This window comes from Cygnus olor, chromosome 2 (assembly GCF_009769625.2).
Source record: "Cygnus olor isolate bCygOlo1 chromosome 2, bCygOlo1.pri.v2, whole genome shotgun sequence".
Classification (NCBI taxonomy): Eukaryota; Metazoa; Chordata; class Aves; order Anseriformes; family Anatidae; genus Cygnus; species Cygnus olor.
In genome coordinates this window covers 49,936,552-49,955,497 of record NC_049170.1, presented here as the reverse complement: position 1 = coordinate 49,955,497, position 18,946 = coordinate 49,936,552, and the positions used below count along the sequence as shown (strand labels likewise).

The 18,946-nt window shown below is 42.8% G+C and overlaps 1 protein-coding gene across 4 annotated transcripts in view; it reads right to left on the bottom strand.

Annotated features, from left to right (window-relative positions):
• The window catches only part of KIAA0319 (KIAA0319 ortholog), a 64,110-nt gene that overhangs the window by 22,197 nt on the left and 22,967 nt on the right, over positions 1–18,946 (bottom strand). For 3 of the 4 annotated variants that reach the window (XM_040549842.1, XM_040549845.1, XM_040549844.1), the window contains exons 4-13: positions 16,233–16,416; positions 13,941–14,045; positions 13,205–13,302; positions 12,742–12,829; positions 12,103–12,195; positions 11,126–11,258; positions 7,424–7,652; positions 5,760–5,883; positions 2,875–3,007; positions 1,841–1,989 (exon numbers count right to left, since the gene is read on the bottom strand). In XM_040549842.1, coding sequence (XP_040405776.1) covers positions 1,841–1,989; positions 2,875–3,007; positions 5,760–5,883; positions 7,424–7,652; positions 11,126–11,258; positions 12,103–12,195; positions 12,742–12,829; positions 13,205–13,302; positions 13,941–14,045; positions 16,233–16,416 — 1,336 coding nt within the window. The remainder of the gene's footprint in view (positions 1–1,840; positions 1,990–2,874; positions 3,008–5,759; positions 5,884–7,423; positions 7,653–11,125; positions 11,259–12,102; positions 12,196–12,741; positions 12,830–13,204; positions 13,303–13,940; positions 14,046–16,232; positions 16,417–18,946) is intronic. The other variant, XM_040549846.1, reaches the window with a different exon arrangement.

The following is an 18,946-nucleotide window of genomic DNA, read 5'->3' as shown; positions in this document are numbered from 1 at the left end:
ATTCTCTACCTGATGATTACAGGCAGTAGCAAGAGAATCTTGTGCCAAATGGACAGGGAAATGATGAGCGAGTATCCAGAATTTGGCTCTGAGATTATTAGATTTTAACAAAAGCAGAGCTGCACTGTGAGTAGAATAGCAAAAAGAAATACCATCCAAAAAGATCTTTGACAAAAAGCATTGTGGGATACTCTATTTACAGTCTCACAGTAACATCAGATCTCAGTCAAGCAAAATTTTTTTCTATCTGCCTTAGAAGCCCAGCCTAGCATAACATCACCATGCTGGGCTCTTCTCTCTTTCAGAGACCATCACTCATTTCTTAATAGAGGTTTGTGTAAAGCCCTTACATTTTCACAATGTCTATATTAAAGCAAAGTGTATCCACTAGTAAATACAGTTCCCAAATGCTTTTTGCTCATTGTAAGCAGTGAAGTTTGAGCATGCATTCGAAGTAGGGCCAAAAACACCAGAGAAACATGAAAACATTTTCTTTCCAGAAGCCAGACATCACTGGACTTTTTTTGTAGAACATAACTGATAAGACAGAGTACCACGAAGCTGTGACACTAAACGTAATACCTCACTGGTCTGAATATTAGGTTGGATGTAAATCATTCCACTTTGGGCAGATGTCCGGTGCATTGGCTGTAACTCTGTGCTTCAGAACAGCACAGTTCTCTGTGACAGAGGCAATCTTCTTGCCTCTTCCTAATGAGCTGGGTTTAAACTTGGCTACTGGAACACTTATTCTTTTTAATATTGAGCCTGTGACTGTAATCAGTATACGCTGTGGCTATAGTCCAATGCAAAATGAGGCCATGAGATAAATTTAGGCAGAGCTGTTGCCATGTATTTCTGATTAAAGACCTAACTGAAACTCTGAACAGTTCAACCGATGATGCGCATGGGTAGAAATGAGTTCAGCTCCCTCTCCAAGATGCATTCATTCTTCAGTGATGTCACAGTGAAAAAGAAACAAGTCTGTACTGTTTTAGAGAAAGTCAGCAGCTAAGATTCTGATGCAACTCTACTATTATTTCATAAATGGCACTGGTATGACATTTTCAGTCAGAGTGCGTTGCTCCCCTCAGAAAACAAGGTACGCAAAACAAAGCTTAACTCTGTAAATTGGAAATCTATCAGGCCACCTTCTTTAAAAGGAAGCATAGGCCCATACAGATTGCTAAATTACTCCCAAAGGAACAAACTGGGTTAAAAGATCATTAGGTTATCATCACTTACAAACTCAAGGATTTAACACTGGGCAAAAGATACGAAATCTGTCAGAGTACCTGCCAGTATCTTACGCAATAGGTCCTACAGCCCTACAGCCTTTTCTACATCTTGCATACCAGGTTGGGAGGGGGGGGGGGGGGCGGGGCAGGGAACATAACTGTTTAGCAAAATCAAAATAAATACAGGTCTTTTAATGTTAAGTTTTAAAGTAGAAATTGGCATATCATGAAACCTCATTTCTTGGATGAGACTTAAAATCGAGTGAAATTGCTTTTCTGATCAAAGCTTAACTTTAAGAGTAAAATTAAAACATATCCTCTTATGGAACTAGAGGCACTATGGTCAAAAATATTTTGGAGTATTTTTATTACACCCAATTCTACATGTATTTAACTTGGAAAAAAATGCAGGAAGTGAAGCAGTTTTACCAGTTAATCTGAATACTCCTTTATTACAAAATGATGGCAACTCTTCTTGAACACCCTTGAAACATGACAACAAATACATTATCTGTTTCTGTTCCAATTTCTTTTACATTGTCAGTGATTGAATTAACTGGCAAATTGCCTACCACATCCTAAGCAGCAGCAACTAGGCTTACCTTCCTTCACAGTAATTGACAGCACAGATGCACTGCTTAAACCCTGCTGGTCTTTTACTGTCAGCCTGAAGCGATAAGTGCCAACCCGAAGACCAGTCACAGTTGCTACTGCTTTGTCGCCATTTTCCATTTGTACAAAGCTTGGCCCACTGAAACAAAACATCTCATGAAAAATAATCCTGCAAAGCCAGACTAATTTTTCCTCTAAGCGGCATCACTCATACCATTTGTCTTTATGGATGCTGGGGTTCTACCACTTCTACAAGCATTGATAATAAGAGAATTACAACAATGAATTTAGATCAGAATTTATAATTCAGTCTTTTGCAAGACTTTGAAAACATGCAAACAACACATACCTTGTAATTAGAAAAGCAGAAAATGGAGCCCAAGAGTCCAGTCTCCTTGCTGTACTATTCCATAAGAGCTTGCAAATGCTGTTGGTCTAACAGCCACTTACAACAGGGCCAGGGTGCCACCAAAACTCTTTCTGTACCACGGACAGAACAGTGGCACAAGCTAATATCTTCATCCTTTTATTAAGGATCAATTAGCTTGATCCTTACTACAAACTTCTGTAAAGTATTTTCAATTATTATTTAAGAGTGTCTTAGTCATCTACTAATGAAAGCTCGGGCTAAATAGATTGTGATTTTACTTTGTTATTCAACAAATAGAAGTGACTGAGAAAGCACTTGACAGTAGAAAAAAAAAGTACATTACAGGAAAGTACCAAAGTACCATTACAGAAAAGTACCCAAGCCTGTTACTCACTTTATTGAGAGATATGGGAGTTCATGTAACTTTTTCATAAAATAACTTCGTAACTTAAGATGACACAGAGAAAAACATAGGCAGGCCAATTTGAACAAAAAATTCTTGTCTCTCACCCTATTACCACCTGAGAAGGAAAAGCCTCAAAGCAGTTCTCAAATACCGCGTCACCCAACACAACTGCTTAAGAGGCTCTGGAACTCAAGCACTTTCACTTTTTTTTCTTTTTAAACCAGAGACAGTCATCTCTCTCTAGATACCTGATATTTTCCCAGTGATAGAAGACAATGCCTTGGTCATCTTGGCTTCTGCTTCCATCCAGTGTTGTACTTTCTACTGGGAAGGTCAATTCCTTGTCAGGGCCAGCCACTGCTATTGGAGGACTGTTATTTTCTGTAAAAATAGTATTTAGTGCAACACATTTGCTAGCTAGTCACCATCAAGGACTGTCAAACAGAGGAAAGATTTTACACAGAATATTAGATTACAAGCCTTGTATATCGGCTCAAAGGCGTAAATCACAAAATGGTTGAGGTTGGAAGGGACCTCTGGAGGTCACCTGGTCCAACCAACCTGCTCAGTCAGGGACACCTAAAGCAGGTTGCCCAGGACCATGTCCAGACAGCTTCCAAAGATATCCAAGGAGGGAGTCTCTACAACCTCTCTGTGCAACCTCTGGCAGTGCTCTGTCACCGACCCGTACAGTAAAGAAGTGCTTCCTCATGTTTAGATGAGGCCTCCTGTGTTCCAGGTTGTGCCCACTGCCTCTCGTCTTGTCACTGGGCACCACTGAAAAGTGCATGGCTCTGTCTTCTTGCACTCTTCTTTCAGTTATTTATAGACATTGGTAAGATACCCCTGAGCCTCCTCTTCTCCAGGCTGAACAGTCCCAGCTCTCTCAGCCTTCCCTCACAGGAGAGATGCTCCAGTCCCTTCATCACCCTTGTGGCCATTCATTGTACTCTCTCAAATAGCTCCATGTCTCTCATGTGGAGTCCAGACCTGGACATAGTACTCGCTCCACTGGCAGCCTCACCAAAACTGACTAGAAGGTAATTACCTGGACGTACCTACTAATGTAGCCAAGAATGCCATTAGCCTTCTTTGTGGCAAGGGCACACCGCTGATTCATGTTCAATTTGGTGTTCACCAGAAGCCCCAAGCCATTTTCTGCAAAGCCGCTTTTCAGCTGGGTGACCCCCAGAACGTAATGGTGCCTGGGGTTGTTCCTCCCCAGGGTACAGGACTCCACACTTCTCCTTGTTGAATTTCATGAAATTTGTCAGCCCACCTCTCCAGCCTTCCAGCCTGTCTAGGTCCCTCTGGATGGCTACATGACCCTCTGGTGAGTCAGACACCCCCCATTTTTTTTCCCCATCATCCACAAATTTACTGAGGGTGCACTCTACCTCATTGTCCAGATCATTTCAGTTCTTGAACAAGACAGGACCTAATATTGACCTATGTGGTACTCTGATCATTACAAGCCTCCATCTAGGCTTTGCACCAGTGATCACTACCCTCTGGGCACAGTCATTCAGCCAGTTTTCAACCTACCTCACTACCTGCTCACCCAGACCATAATTCAGCAGATTCCATGAGTAATCTTAGTGGAACCTTATGAGGAACGGTATCAAAGGCCTTACTAAAGTCCTGGAAGACAATATCCACTGCTCTCCCCTTATCTAATAGGGTGGTCATTTCATCACAGAAGCTTATCAGGCTGGTCAGGTACGACTTCCCTTTGGTGAATCCATGCTGACTGCTCCTGATGACTTTCTTGCCCTTCCTGTGCTTGCAAATGGTTTCCAGGATTAGGTGTTCCATCACCTTCCCATGGATATACTTGTGAGTCACAAGTCTAATGTGCTCAAACCAGCAAAAAGTACTAGGTGGGAGAAATGAGCTTTTTAACAAGCCGAATTCCACAGCAAGTACTTCCCTTTTTCACAGTCACACCTGGTGGCAGTCACACTTCATGAACTTTACAGTCCACTCAGTACACTGCATCAGAATGTTCTTATGACAAGAGCGGTGTGGTATTGATCTCGTTCCATCACTGTGACCCTTTCAAACTACCCACATGAATATGGTTCTTTACCTTAAAAGAAGAACTGACACAGGTTTCCTGCTGCTCAGTGTCAGTGCAATGCCACTAACCTAACATCAGTTTCAAGCCTTAGAATATTTAGTGCAGAAACGTAACCTATTAATCTGTTTTCAACCTTTGCTGTTGTGGCATGGTAAACCATGAACACTACCATTTTTCTGATTATTTGCTTTCCCTTAGACCTGCCTTCAGCAATAGCTCCTTCCCATTTCCACACTATCACCAATCTAAAAGGCACCACCACATGATGCACTTGTGATTCATGTTCCTGATTTCTCCATTAAATGCCCACTATAAAGTTTCCCCAGAAGGGGTCATCTACAAAAAGCTGTAGAATAAGCAACACCAGGGAGACACCACGTTGCTCTATAGTGGAATATGGAACCTTCAGATAGGCAGAAAAGGCCACTTTGGATGTAAGAATCTACAATAGGCAAACATATTCCCCCCCGCCCCAATTTAAAAAAATAGTAAAAGTTAAAAAAAAAAAGTCTGATGAGGCCTGGTCCATTTGAGCCTGTTCATCGTTCAGCTTCCAAATCTAAACAACCAAGTGAAAGAAGCAGTCTTTGAAAACTACTTGCTTGACCTTTTTTTTCCCCCCTAGAACATGCAACAGAATTCTAGGGAGAATTCAAACCACACAAGGATTCTTGAAGAACTACAAAACAGTAAGAAAACTGAGTAAAACATCGATTGATATATTGAACACCTTCGCAAAACAGACTTTGCAGGATATTAAACTGAGAGCTACATTTTAGTTTTCAGAAGTACACTCAAGCATCTCTGTGCAGGGTGCCTTACATAATCAGGCTGGTGGAAGCCTTCAGGATCACCATCCGGACTTTCTGCAGTTCTGTTCTATTGTTTGCTTTGATAGAAAATGGAAGTGGAAGAGTCCTTGATGCAGGGATACCGGCTGTTCAGACTGCCACCTGAGTGGTGCAATGCAGGGAGATGAGGTATTTGAGGCTAGTGCTAAGGCATCAGGCTGGTCCACCCCGAGGGACCCAGACATGCCTGCAGTCAACTTACCAGGCTGTACTATCAGAGTGACCTCAGCTGTGGAGCGCTGCCTTGCCGAGTCTGTGACAGTCAGCTGAAAAGTATAATCTCCTTCCTGCATTGCAGATAACTGGAGGTACGGAGTCCGCACTCCCTACACAGCAGAGAGGGGGGAGGGTAGAGGAAGAGAGATGGATACAGAAAAGCTCAAAACATCTTAGAGCAAATGTGGAGGAAAAACAAAATTTGTTGTAATTCACAATAATAATAATTCATTGCTTGAGCAACCAGCAGAAGCACCCTGTAGACAAAGAGTAGACTTTTAATTTGATGCACAGATGTCATATATCCAATACTGCAGCTGTCTACCAACCCAGAGATCTATATAGAGACAGTAAACCTTGATTTCTTATGTTACTATAATTGCTGCATTATTTCTGGACAACAGTAATTGTAATGAACTTGTAACAAAACCATAGAAAACAGTAATGAACACATGGGAAACTAACTTTCTCAATTAGCAAATTAAACACCAATGAAAGATACTACAAAATTATTATTTTTTTAAATCATGACATTGTTTAACATAATATTTATTTATGAAAGAGAGTTAAACACAAAAACAAGTCATTAAACACAAAAGCATACCTGACTTGACCCCAGCCAGGAAGGCTTAGGGAAAAAACACATATTAAACAAGACAACTCGGTCCTCATTATACACTTACGGCAGTAATTATTTGACACACATATAAGCTCACAATAAGACTAGGCCCAGCTATATGTTCTTTTGCTAACAGAATTTGAGGCATATCTCATGAGAAACAACAAATCACAATTTCCTTCTTCATCAATCACAACAATCGTCTTTTCCAGGGAAGTCTCGTGTGAACTAAATGATATGGAGCAGATCCACCTGGAAACTCTGCTAAGGCGCATGGAAAATAAGAAGGTGATTGGTGACAGCCAGCATGGCTTCACTATGGGCAAATTGTGCCTGACAAATCTGGTGGCCTTCTACAGTGGGGTTACGGCATTGGTGGAAAAGGGAAGAGCAACTGACATCATCTAACTGAAAATTGTTATTGACTTGAGTTCTCAGATTTAAAAAAAAATACTATAGAAGAAAAAATAAACATGCCGCCATAAAAGAGCATAAAATCAGTTGGCCTTCATAGGAAACCCATGTTCTAGTGAGCATAAAAAACACCAACCAGTGTGAACTGTGAGAAAGCTGACAGAAGTCTTGTGATCTTTCATTCAAAAAAACCGAGTCCTTTCTCAGGTGCTACTTTCTCCAGGAAGAGAAACTGTTTAAAGAAGACACCGATTACCACTACCTTCTCTCAAAAACAGTTTGTGGTATGTCTAGCCTCTCAGAAGATGCAAACCTGTGGAGCAGGTGCCAGGGTCCAAGGTCAGACAGAGTGAACTGAAATTCTTTCCATACCCTCAGGGAACAAACAATAGCAAGAAAGACAACTGACAATAAAGCATGAAAGATAAAAAAAAAAAAAGAATGATGATGAGAAGGAATTAGAAGTAACATCTGAAAAAGCTGAATACATCAGAGGGGAACAGCAGTACTCTAGATATTTTAGTACTCCTGAATAGTTACTTCTGTATGTGTTTCTTCATAGAAAGGCACGGATGAAAAAGAGCTTTCTAATACTATGTAAGGAGAGATAGACATACCTGCATTGCTACCACCTTGCCTTTGCTTTTGGGACTGAGTGACCACTCGTAGCTGACAATTTCATGGTCATCACTGCTCTGGTTTCCATTCAGTGTGATGAAGTTTTGGGGCAAGGTGACTGCCTGATTAGGTCCTGCATTAGCAATAGGTGGGTAATCCACTGGTTTGTTGACAGTCAGAGATGCAATTGTGGAGTTGGCTGCTCCATCTGAATCAATCACTGTGAGCCTACAATAGGAAAAAACAATATTGGAAATTGTTAGACCAGACTGCTGTCAAGTTATAAGGTCAAAGATTCACATTTTTCTGGTAGTTGAAGAGAGCAAAATCAATACAAATCGATACGTAAACCAGAGCCGCTGATCTAGATTAGATGAACTTCTGCTTCAGAAAGATAGACTTGAACTAAGGCTGGAAAGAAATTCAGAAGTCTAATTTTCAATGACAGCTTGCAACCTAAAAAAAAAAAAAAGCCTAGCTATTCTGGATCCCAGATGAAAACTGTTCCCTGCAATCAACAGCAACTCCATCATTTCAAATAGCCTTTGCTACAAAATCTTCAAAGATTTAGTCACTAAAAACAGGGATTTCAGTCACTGGCTATACTCCAACAGCCCCTGTTAATAACTACACCCAGAACTATTCTAAATGTTCAGAAGGTCTGCTTGTCATAGCACAAAAACAGCTTGTAACTTCTTATTTCTTTGTAACATGCTGCTACTAACATTAATGGACTTTATTATCAGCTCTTATTTTGGAAGGAGACCTCAAGTCACAAAACTAAACATAGCACATGGTTTAAACAACCACTATTGCCTTTCAGAAACACAGTGGCAAATTATCTAGAAGTGAGAGACTTGAAAGCGATGACAGACTGACCTCCACAGTGTGGTAACCAACTACATCTCTAATGCACCGCTGTTGCAACTACTGTATACAGCTGAACATATGGAGGGGAATCACTCCTGAAGCCTTTCACAAGTGAGAACAAAACTAGTGCTCCTTAGTCCTGTCATTAGGGAATGCATACTTTTGCAGTGGATGCACAGCCACGTGTGTCAGGAGTGCTGGATTTTGTTTTCCAACTAATTTCCTGTGAGCTTGAACAGGCTACTTACTCTATTGTTCAATTACCTCATCCTCTCCCAAAGGAACATGAATATAGGAGGTGATTTCTTAATTCCCTTGTGTACACTTAACAGCACTGCTTGTAAGTGAGCTCCATCCTTTTCAATTGAGGAAACAAAATCTTACTCTCACTTCTGCCGCTGTACAGTATGGCACAACTCCAGTAAAGAACAGAGAACGGAAATTGAAGCAATTTTTGGTGATGTTTATACAAAGAAGCATGTTTCACATACATGTACACTGGTCATCAGCAGGCTTCAACATTCTGCTGATGCTACACTGATACCTAATGTATCCACTTGCAGGCTGTTACCTACTGGCAGCCAAGGCTGGTTCAGTGGAAAGCACACAAGTACAGGACTAGGCTTTAAATTAAGAAATCCAGAAAATGAACCCTGATTTTAATTAAAGCACCCAGAACTGCAAACATTGCTTCTGTTGTATGGACAAAATCCAGTGGATTTTGCAAGTATTAATTGGAGGAAAACAGCAGCAAAGAAAAGGCTTTTAGAAAGAACAGAATTACTCTTATAAAATCAGCACACCACATCGCCTTGCAAAGATCAGTCTCCCAATACTGTTCTGTCTGCCACCACCACTCAGGGGATGACTTTCACATCCTGACTGCAGTCTCATGTCAGGACATTTGCCAAGTTCTAAGCTGAAAAGAAATAAAAGATGTTCTCTCCCACTTATCGTTGCAGGAAGTGGGAGGTTATTTCATTTCTTATGCAAAACGAGGTGTTACTTTGTGCTGCAAAGCATCATCACACCAGTATCACAAAATCACAGCAAGCACTTCTTAATGAATCTGGTCCCTATATCTCTCTACTGTGCAAAACGAAGGTGAAAAGCATACAGAAGAAAAATGAAGCTCTTTAAGGAGGCAGACATGAGCTCAAAACCAAACAAACATTTAATCATTAAGGTTGGAAAAGACCCAAGATCATCCGGTCCAACTATCACCCTACCACCAATGTCACCCACTAAGCCATGTCCCTAAGCACCAGGTCCAGCCTTTCCTTAAACACCCCCACGGACGGTGACTCCACCACTTCCCTGGGCAACACGTTCCAAGGCCTGACTGCTCTTTCTGAGAAGAAATTTCTCCTGATTTCCAACCTAAACCTCCCCTGGCGCAACTTGAAGCCATTCCCTCTAGTCCTATCACCAGCTAACTGTGAGAAGAAGCCGACCCCCAGCTCCCCACAACTTCCTTTCAGGTAGCTGTAGAGAGCAATAAGGTCTCCCCTGAGCCTCCTCTTCTCTAGACTAAACAACCCCAGTTCCCCCAGCCACTCCTCACAGGACTTCTGTTCCAGACCCTTCACCAGCTTCGTAGCCCTTCTATGGGCATGTTCCAGGGCCTCGATGTCCTTCTTGTACTGAGGGGCCCAAAACTGAACACAGTACTCTAGGTGCGGCCTCACCAGAGCAGAGTACAGGGGAACAATCACCTCCCTGGTCCTGCTGGCTGAACTATTCCTGATACAGGCCAGGATGCCATTGGCCTTCTTGGCCACCTGGGCACACTGCTGGTTCGTGTTCACGCAAGCATTGACTGGCACCCCCAGATCCTTTTCTTCTGCACAACTTTCCAGCCACTCTCTCCCAAGCCTGTAGCACTGCATGGGGTTGTTGTGACCAAAGTGCAGGACCCGGCACTTAGCCATGTTGAACCTCATCCCATTGGCCTCTGCCCATTGATCCAACCTGTCCAGGTCCCTCCTCTGCAGGGCCTTCCTATCATCCAGCAGATCAACACTTCCCCCCAAATTGAAGTCATCTGCAAACTTACTGAGGGTACACTCAATTCCCTCATCCAAATCATCAATAAAGACATTAAAGAGGATGGGCCCCAACACCAACCCCTGGGGAACACCACTTGTGACCAGTCGCCAGCTGGATTTCACTCCGTTCACCACCACTCTCTGGGCCCAGCCGTCCAGCCAGTTTTTAACCCAGCAAAGAGTGTACCTGACCAAGCCATGGACTATCAACTTCTCTAAGAGAATACTGTGGGAGACTGTGTCAAAGGCCTTGCTGAAGTCTAGGTAGACTATGTCAACAGCCTTTCCCTCATCCACCAGGCAGGTCACCTAGTCATAGGAGATGATGAGGTTGATCAGGCAGGACTTGCCTTGCATGAACCTATGCTGGCTGGGCCTGATCCCCCAGTGGTCCCACATACATTGTGTGATTGCATTCAAGATGACCTGTTCTGTCACCTTTCCTGGCACCGAGGTCAGGCTGACAAGCCTGTACTTCCCCAGGTCCTCCTTACGACCCTTCTTATAGATGGGCGTCACATTACCAAGTCTCCAGTCATCCGGGATCTATCCGGACGACCAAGACCACTGATAGATGATGGGAAGCGGCCCAGCAATCACATCTGCCAACCCCCTCAGCATCCTTGGGTGGGTCCCATCTGGCCCCATGGACCTGTGACAGTCCAGGTGGAATAGCAGGTCTCTAACTGTTTCCACCTGAATCATGGGGGGTTTCTTCAGTTCATCTAGCCGACATCAAAGAAAGACTTATAACCTGAAAAGAAAGTATCCATGCAGGCGTACCTGAAAGTGTAGTTTCCAGGAACAAGCTTAGACAAGTGCAAGACAGGTGTGTTAGCAGATGCCTTCTGCTCTCGCAAAGGGCCTTTAATTTCCTCCCAGTGATAACTCACTATCTTCATATCATCTATACTTTCTACATGCATTAAAGAAAAACGTATCAGTATATTGTAACAATGGCTTGTATGAATACTAAAGTCTCACGAACTGATCCCTAACTGATGTTTTATAATCATCTTTACAAGCATATTCAAACAGAGTTCACGTACCACAGCTATTGAACCACATATTATGAGTTACATTACCATAAAAAAAAAATTATATATATATATATATATATATATATATATATATATATTCTTCACACATACAGATAAAGTTAATCTCAGTCAGATTCACTGCACACGGAAGTTGAATGCCTACATACTCCCATTTGTTTTTTCTTGGTAAATATAAAAATGTAAACCTTCGCTTAACTTCAAAACAAACTCACACATCTCATTGTATCTTACATGGCAGCTCTCTACAATGAGCCCAGACTGGCACAGAGGCCCATAATGGGGATTCCAGGGAGGACAAGAAAATACTCTAAGATTATATGCTGTTTGGATGTAGCAGCTTCTGACACACTGCCCAAGTTGAAGGCTGGATTTTATAGTCTTGACATGCACTTGATTGTGTTTAAATAAATAAATAAAATCAAGCAATCATGTTTTCTGTAGCTAGGAAGAATAACAGAAAGAAAAAATTTCAAAGTACAGCTCATTCTAGAACCAATATTACTCAGCCTCATATCATACAAATATTTTATCTAATTAACTTTTTCTTTTTGAAAATCATTCATAACTGGACTCAAATTCTCAAAATGAATCACGATTCAGGGAACTTCTGTGAGTACAGTGGAAAGGAATTTCATTTGTTACCGATAAACAGTAGTGTTCTAACTGTATATTAAAAATACAGGTTGGTCTAGTACATACGACTGCCATCAATGAAGGTGGAAGTTGTAGGCAAAGAAACTTCTTGTACTTTGGGTGAAGCAACAGCAACAGGTGGTTGATTAACTCTGATTGCTGTAAGAAAGACAGGGAAAGCATTGTGAAGACCCAGGCAAAGATAATCCAGTAACTCTACAGATCAACAGTCCCCAGTGATCCAAGGCTAGGACTGACAGCTGTGTAGCATCTGCAGTCCTTTTTGGACAAGGGACAGGAAAGGTTACTGAAGAGCAGTGCACTTAAGCAACAGTCTTCTGCTGCAGCCACTTCCATCTGGCACGATTTAGGTAGACCTGTGCACTGTAACTTACAGCTACAGCCAGTTCAGTACCTACTTGCTGATCCTAGTTTTAGTGGAGAAGGGGACCACAGAAGGTATCATGATGCCTTCTCAGGTCTTGCCTCAGGAGGGCGCAGGCTAGAGAGCACTTAAATGCAGTAAGCAGGATCCTCAGCCACACTTGCTTAAAATGGTTTAAAGACAGCAAGACACGAAATACATCTCTGCATGATTGTACTATTTAGATGTCTTTGGAAGACAATAACTGACAGACTACTACAAAGACAGGTAATACTACTACTAGCATTGAAGAAATTAATTATTTTAGCCAACTGATTTACCTGGTTTGACAGTGACATTTACAAAACCTTCTCCAAAGGCATTTTCACCAGAAACCGTCACTTTGAAGGCATAAAGTCCCACCGATAACTGAGACATACACAGAACAAATCCAGTTACATGGTGAAATATACAGATGCAATCTGCATACGATCTCCCAATTGTGTTGTACACATAGAAAGATCTTGATATAAAAGGAACTCTAGGTTTCAAATAAGCACATACATAAAAGGCACTGGCTACTGCCCCAAGGTGAGGAACACTTTGGAATTTTTACTCAATCTCAGAAAATTATGAGAGCACTCTGAAAGAGGCATTTCTGGAAATCTGAAAAAGTTGACACATGCAAGTGAAGACAACTCAGAGTAATCAGAATTCCTCAAATAAAAGTACTCTTCATTACTGGTTAAATCCCCGTGAAAGGACTGAACACACTGCATGGGCCTGAACTTACAGCTCACTTACATGAGACAGCTTCAGTGTCTGGGTGTACCTGTGCTCCATTTCACCACCATAGTCAGCAGGGTGACTGATTAAGCTCCACTCATAGTTGTAGGCTGTTTCTAAGACCAATAACATAGTGTAAGAATAATCATCTCTACCTTCAAGATAAGCCCAAGAAGCAAAGAAATTAAGTTCACCAGTCAGGTAAAATGCTATAGCAGGAAACCATGACTGCTATTATTTGAGTCAGCAAAATGGAGTGTTATGAATACATATTAAGCTTCCACAGTGTGTTGTAACTTGGTAAAGTAGCAACGAAGGTAACAGACTTCACAAATAGGTTTAAAAACCAGCTTCACATGTTTTACACAGCTACCTATGAAATACATATTCTTTGCTGCAGCTCAGTAACTGGTAGTTTTAAGGTAAATGTTGTGTTCGGAACCTAGTTCTTCGCATCTCTGCTTAACAACAAGATGCTATAACATTGGCCAAATCATCATCTTTTGGTAGAAATCATGGGCTTTCTTTTTGAATCATTTGGCTAATTAGTTCAAGTTCTGAAAATACAAGCCACTCCAAAATCTCTAAAATCCAAAGGAGGAAATGCTCTCTGCAGATGAAGCCACAAAAAAGGTAGAAGGAGGACACTAGATTTTATTCTAAAGTGTGAACATTCACAAAACTTGGGACTTATCTACATTTACAGGCTGGTAGTGCGTGAGCATCTCCTGTATGGCGAGGCCGTTCAACTCACCTGTAGGCGGTGGCGGGACAACAAAGGCATTCAGTTCAACCTCATTTTTGGGTAGCATCACTTGTATGTTATCTCCAGCAGATACAGTAAGTTCTTTTACCATATCTAAGACAGAAAGAGTACATTATGTTTATAAAGATGTAATGGATATAAATTTTGTATCTTCAAGTATTATTTGTAATGGATTAAGTAAAATTCGACAAATGCTCTGCAGTGAATAGGAAAAGATAAATAAGAAAAAAAAATCCTGATACATAATCAATTAATAATCTGTTATAATCATGACTACAGCTCCTTCACCTTTTACTGAACTATTCAAGACAATTGTTCTTCCACAAATATGAAATAGTATTTCACCTACACTCGTCTGCTTTAGACAGATGAGTTCTGATTTTTCTTGTATATCACAGTTAACATTTCTCTGCATAAAGAATTATGTATTTTTTTTAATAATTGGTTGAAAGTACAGGAGTTCAAACATATGCAACAAAAAAAGACAAAAAAGAGCCATCAGCACCAGAATAAACTTCATTAAACTTCATTAAGCTAAGTAACATAGTCCATCCTAAAACCAGCGTTATGCCTTTTCTCCACCAACACGCTTCTATGTTTGTGTGGCACTTGAATAGGCATGTACTAAGTGTCCAGCTCATCGCGTCACTTTTAAAAATTCTGCTAGTGCAGCAGGGTTATTTCCTTGCTAGACTGCACATTCTGTCTACGTGTCATCCAGGAACACCCTCACAGTTCTCATCTGCGCAAATTGTTTTCTCTTCCAAAAACGCTGAAGTCTACAAACCCGAACCAAAACATATCAAAGCACAACTTCAAGCAACATTCTCATAGACCTGTTTTTAAAATGTTTTAAATGTGTTCCTGACTACAGGGAGACCACAGAATAAAGGTTCTCCAAAGGCAACACTCACTAGTATCTAAGTGTCCAACTTTTACTAGATGAGCAAGAGACTACTCAGCTGTGGCAGCTGACAGGTGTAAAAAGGGATGAAGCAAAAAGGTTATGCTGACAGTACACTTTCTGTCCCTGCTACTTAAATGTGAGGCTCCAGAATTGCTCGTGGAAGTTGCCCTTGACACCAGTGGAGGTTTGTGCTTCTAAAAATCTTTTGACCTCCACATGTGATGAGAACAAAACGGCTAGATGAAGGTGATGACCAAAGGAGGAGGAGGGACTCTCTCCTAGACTGAGACAGTAGGGCTGTGCAAAGCAACTTGAGGAAATCCTTGCACAAAACAGTACTTACAGTGAGATTCATCACAACCTTTCCTTCAGCTGCTTCTTCCAAGCTCTTTTTTGAGTCCTCCTCAGCCTCCTCTTGTGAGGGAGGGGGAGGAGCTGCCTAGTCAGTACTCAACGGTAATGATGATCCATTGTCTTGGAGAGGATCCCTCTTGAAGCTTGTCTCCTCATGTTACCTCCTACTGCTATCCTGGCTGGCATGTTGTAGTTTCGCAGAATGTGCTAGGGATGTCCCAAACAAGACTTGCTCTACCAGGAAGCAAAGGGCTTAGCTCTCCATGTCCCTCAGGAGCATAGAACACACATCTGTGATTCCCTGCTTCTTGTGAACTTTCTAACCCTTTGTCAGGGCACATAGAAAGGCAAGAAACTCAGCACAAGAAAGTAGATAGACTAACATATACACAGAATTTAATGCAACTACAGAGGGCAGAGCAATTAAACACATCTTTTTCAAAATAAGAACTTTTCCTCCGTAGCTGGAAATCTGATAAGCCTTCTTCCATGTTTGAAATTAGAGTAAAATTTTTTTCAGGATGAAGTGGCCAAGTTCTCCTCTATTAAGGGCTGGGCTTCCTCATGTCCCACCTGCTCTGCTTCATGACACCTGACCGCTACACAAGGTGGGAACCCTACTGATGATTTTCTGAGAGCAAGCAGTCTGCAGTCACACAAAAACAAAGGAGTGGCTGGAGGAAACTATTGTGTAACTCCAGAAAGTCTTAGGTATTTCTCACCAATAATAAAAAATAATGCGTTAAGAAAATGCTCTTAATTTGCTTTTTACTTTACTGCATTTGACTGAGTTATAATTTCCCACTGATGTTAGGCTTGGTCAGAGTTTTTCCTCAGAAAGAGCAAGCTAAAGGTTCTGGAGTTTGCAGTGTAGGACTACATGCTTGAAGTGGGACGATGCTGCATTTGGATAAAGAGCTTATACCAACAGGATACAAGCTTGACAGTAGTAAAGCTATCCCCACCTGCTGTCTAACCTGCAGGTACCCCTCAGATCTCCAGCCATGTTGAAGTATTACCTGCTTTAGGAGCATTAGCAGGAGTTGGGAACTGCTGCATGGGCTCAGATGGCACAACAGTAGTGGGAAGCAGCATGACCCCACCTTCAGTGATGTTCTCTGGGGCCACTGTGGGAGTCTGGGTTTTCTCTGACACACCTGGGGAGAATTCCACTTCGTCTGAAAGAAGGGAATGCGTAGGAACCTGCAAAATGAATTATTGAAAGAGTGTCATTTATGACTTGTATTTCACATTTATAGATTTACAGGTATGCTTTTCTTTAAACAGCATGTTGGGTTTGCCTGATTTATGTAGTGTGGTGGTTTCACTCAGCTGGGCAGCTGAGCTCCACCACAACCGCTCTCTCATTCCCCCTTCTCAAATGGAAAGAGGGAGAAAACATGATGGACAGCGTTCAAGGGTTCAGATAAGGACAGGGAGATCGCTCAACGATTAACACAGGCAAAACAGACTCAGAATAGGGACATTAATAAAATTTATTACCTATTGCTAACAAGATACAGCAGTGAGAAACAAACAAAAAAACCCGCCATCTTCTCTCCCATTCGCCTTCTGCTACCTCCTCCCACTGAGCAGTGCAGGAAAATGGGGAATGGGGGCTGCGGTCAATCCATGAAGCTTCATCTCCGCTGCTCCCTCACGGTCACTCTCTGCCCCTGCTCCACGTGGGGTCCCTCCCACAGGATGCCGCCCTTCCCGAACTGAGCCTGCAGGGGCTGCCCACAGGCAGCAGCTCTTCAAGAACTGCTCCCACACGGCTCCGTACCACAGGGTCCATCCCCCAGGAGCAAACCGCTCCAGCACGGGTCCCCCATGGGCGGCAGCTCCCCCCAGACCCCCTGCTCCTGCGTGGGCTCCTCTCCACAGGCTGCAGCTCCGGCCTGGGGCCTGCTCCTGCGGGGGCTCTCCATGGGCCGCAGCCTCCTCCAGGCCACATCCACCTGCTCCACTGGGGGCTCCTCCACCCACGGGCTGCAGCGTGGAGATCTGCTCCATGTGGGACCCATGGGCTGCAGGGGGACAGCCTGCTCCACCAGGGGCCTCTCCACAGGCCGCAGGGGAACTGCTGCTGTGTGCCTGGAGCACCTCCTGCCCTCTTTCTGCACTGACCTTGGGGGCTGCAGGGCTGCTTCTTACTCCTCACTTTCCCAGCTGCTGTTGTGCAGCAGTTTTTTTTCCTCTTTCTTAAATCTGCTCTCACAAAGGCCCAATCAGCATCTCTGTGGACAGCAACAGGTCCCTTTTGAAGCCATCTGAAACTGGCCCTTATCTAACATGGGGCAGCTTCTGGATTCTTCTCATAGAAGCCACCCCTGCAGCCCCCACGCTACCAAAATCTTGCCACATAAACTCAATACTTGCAATCAGGAAGTTTTATTTATATGCAGAGTATCTACCAAATAACTTCTCTTTTTTTTTTTTTAAATCAGGCCATGCATGAAACACTATTCTTTTTCCAAGTTTCATATTCAGAACAATTGTCAAAATAATAGTGGTAACAGAATAGTAGGGCAGATCTAGATGTAGTCATAACCCTTTAAAAGCCAATAATCATCGCAGACTCTATCACTGTTCTCTCCATGTGCACACACAACAGGATCCTTGCCTCTCCTACTACATCTGCTCAGTCCAGGATTCACTCACGTTTCTTTCCTTCCTCACTACTAATAAAGTGCCCTGAATCTTTCTGCTTCACGCAACAAGCAGTAGTGTTCTTCTCACCAGCCACCTTGTAAGTAATTGAGAACCGCAGTAAAGGACAGAGCAAGTTATGCAGGAATAACCCACCATTGTGTTATCCTGGCCCAACACCTCCTCCTGTCTCTCAGGCCCTATTACCTTTCAGAACCAGTCTGAACAGGCCAATCATTCTTTCTTTCCTTCTCCTCCCAAGACTCATTTCTGACCAAATATCTGTGCAGCTGGGTCAGTGACAGCTGCGTGAGGTTGGAAGGGACCTCTAATGACAGCTGTGACTGCAGCTTCCCTCAGGCAGTACCTTCAGCATGCTAACCCTGGGCCCTTGGCAGAAATCTCATCCTGGACATCACCACCCAGAGGGAGAATCCCAAGCCCCTCCTGCCTTATGCCTTGATGAAAAGGCAAGCTGCCTTTATGCATGCACTCCATCCCATGTCTTCAAAGAAGATTTTCTTTACCATGCTTTGACAAAGCAAAGGGTTCCTTTGCCTTCCAAACTCAATAGAAATCTACTGTTCTGAGCATCCTTTGGCTTTCCTCCTCTCCTTACCCTTTGCCAGCCTATCAGCTGAGAAGCAGCCATCCAGGCTTTACAGGACAGACAGGGCAAAATCACACCTTTCCTGAGACACTCTTCTGCAATGGCACCAACCACCTCTTCACTCCTCAAGCCTAGGCAAGGCTTTGCAGTCAAAAAGGTGTTCTGTGGCACTGTCGCAGCCAAAAAGCTTAAGACTGAGAACATTAGCAGTCAGCAGATAAGTGGACTGGGGCAATATCAGAAATTGATCTCTCTAATCTCTCGAGCAGAAGGTATTACTGAGAGCAATGCTGGAGCAGACGTGGTTTGAAAAATGAAAGGAAAATGAAAGAAGAGAAGGACTTCTTGGGGGGGGGAAGCGGGGGAGGGTTGGGCGACATCACTTCAAGGAGTCGCAGCATTGCAGATTTCTGTTTTGGGCAGCCTGACAGTGACTCTGTACAGATTTCTAAATGTATTCATGTTACTGAG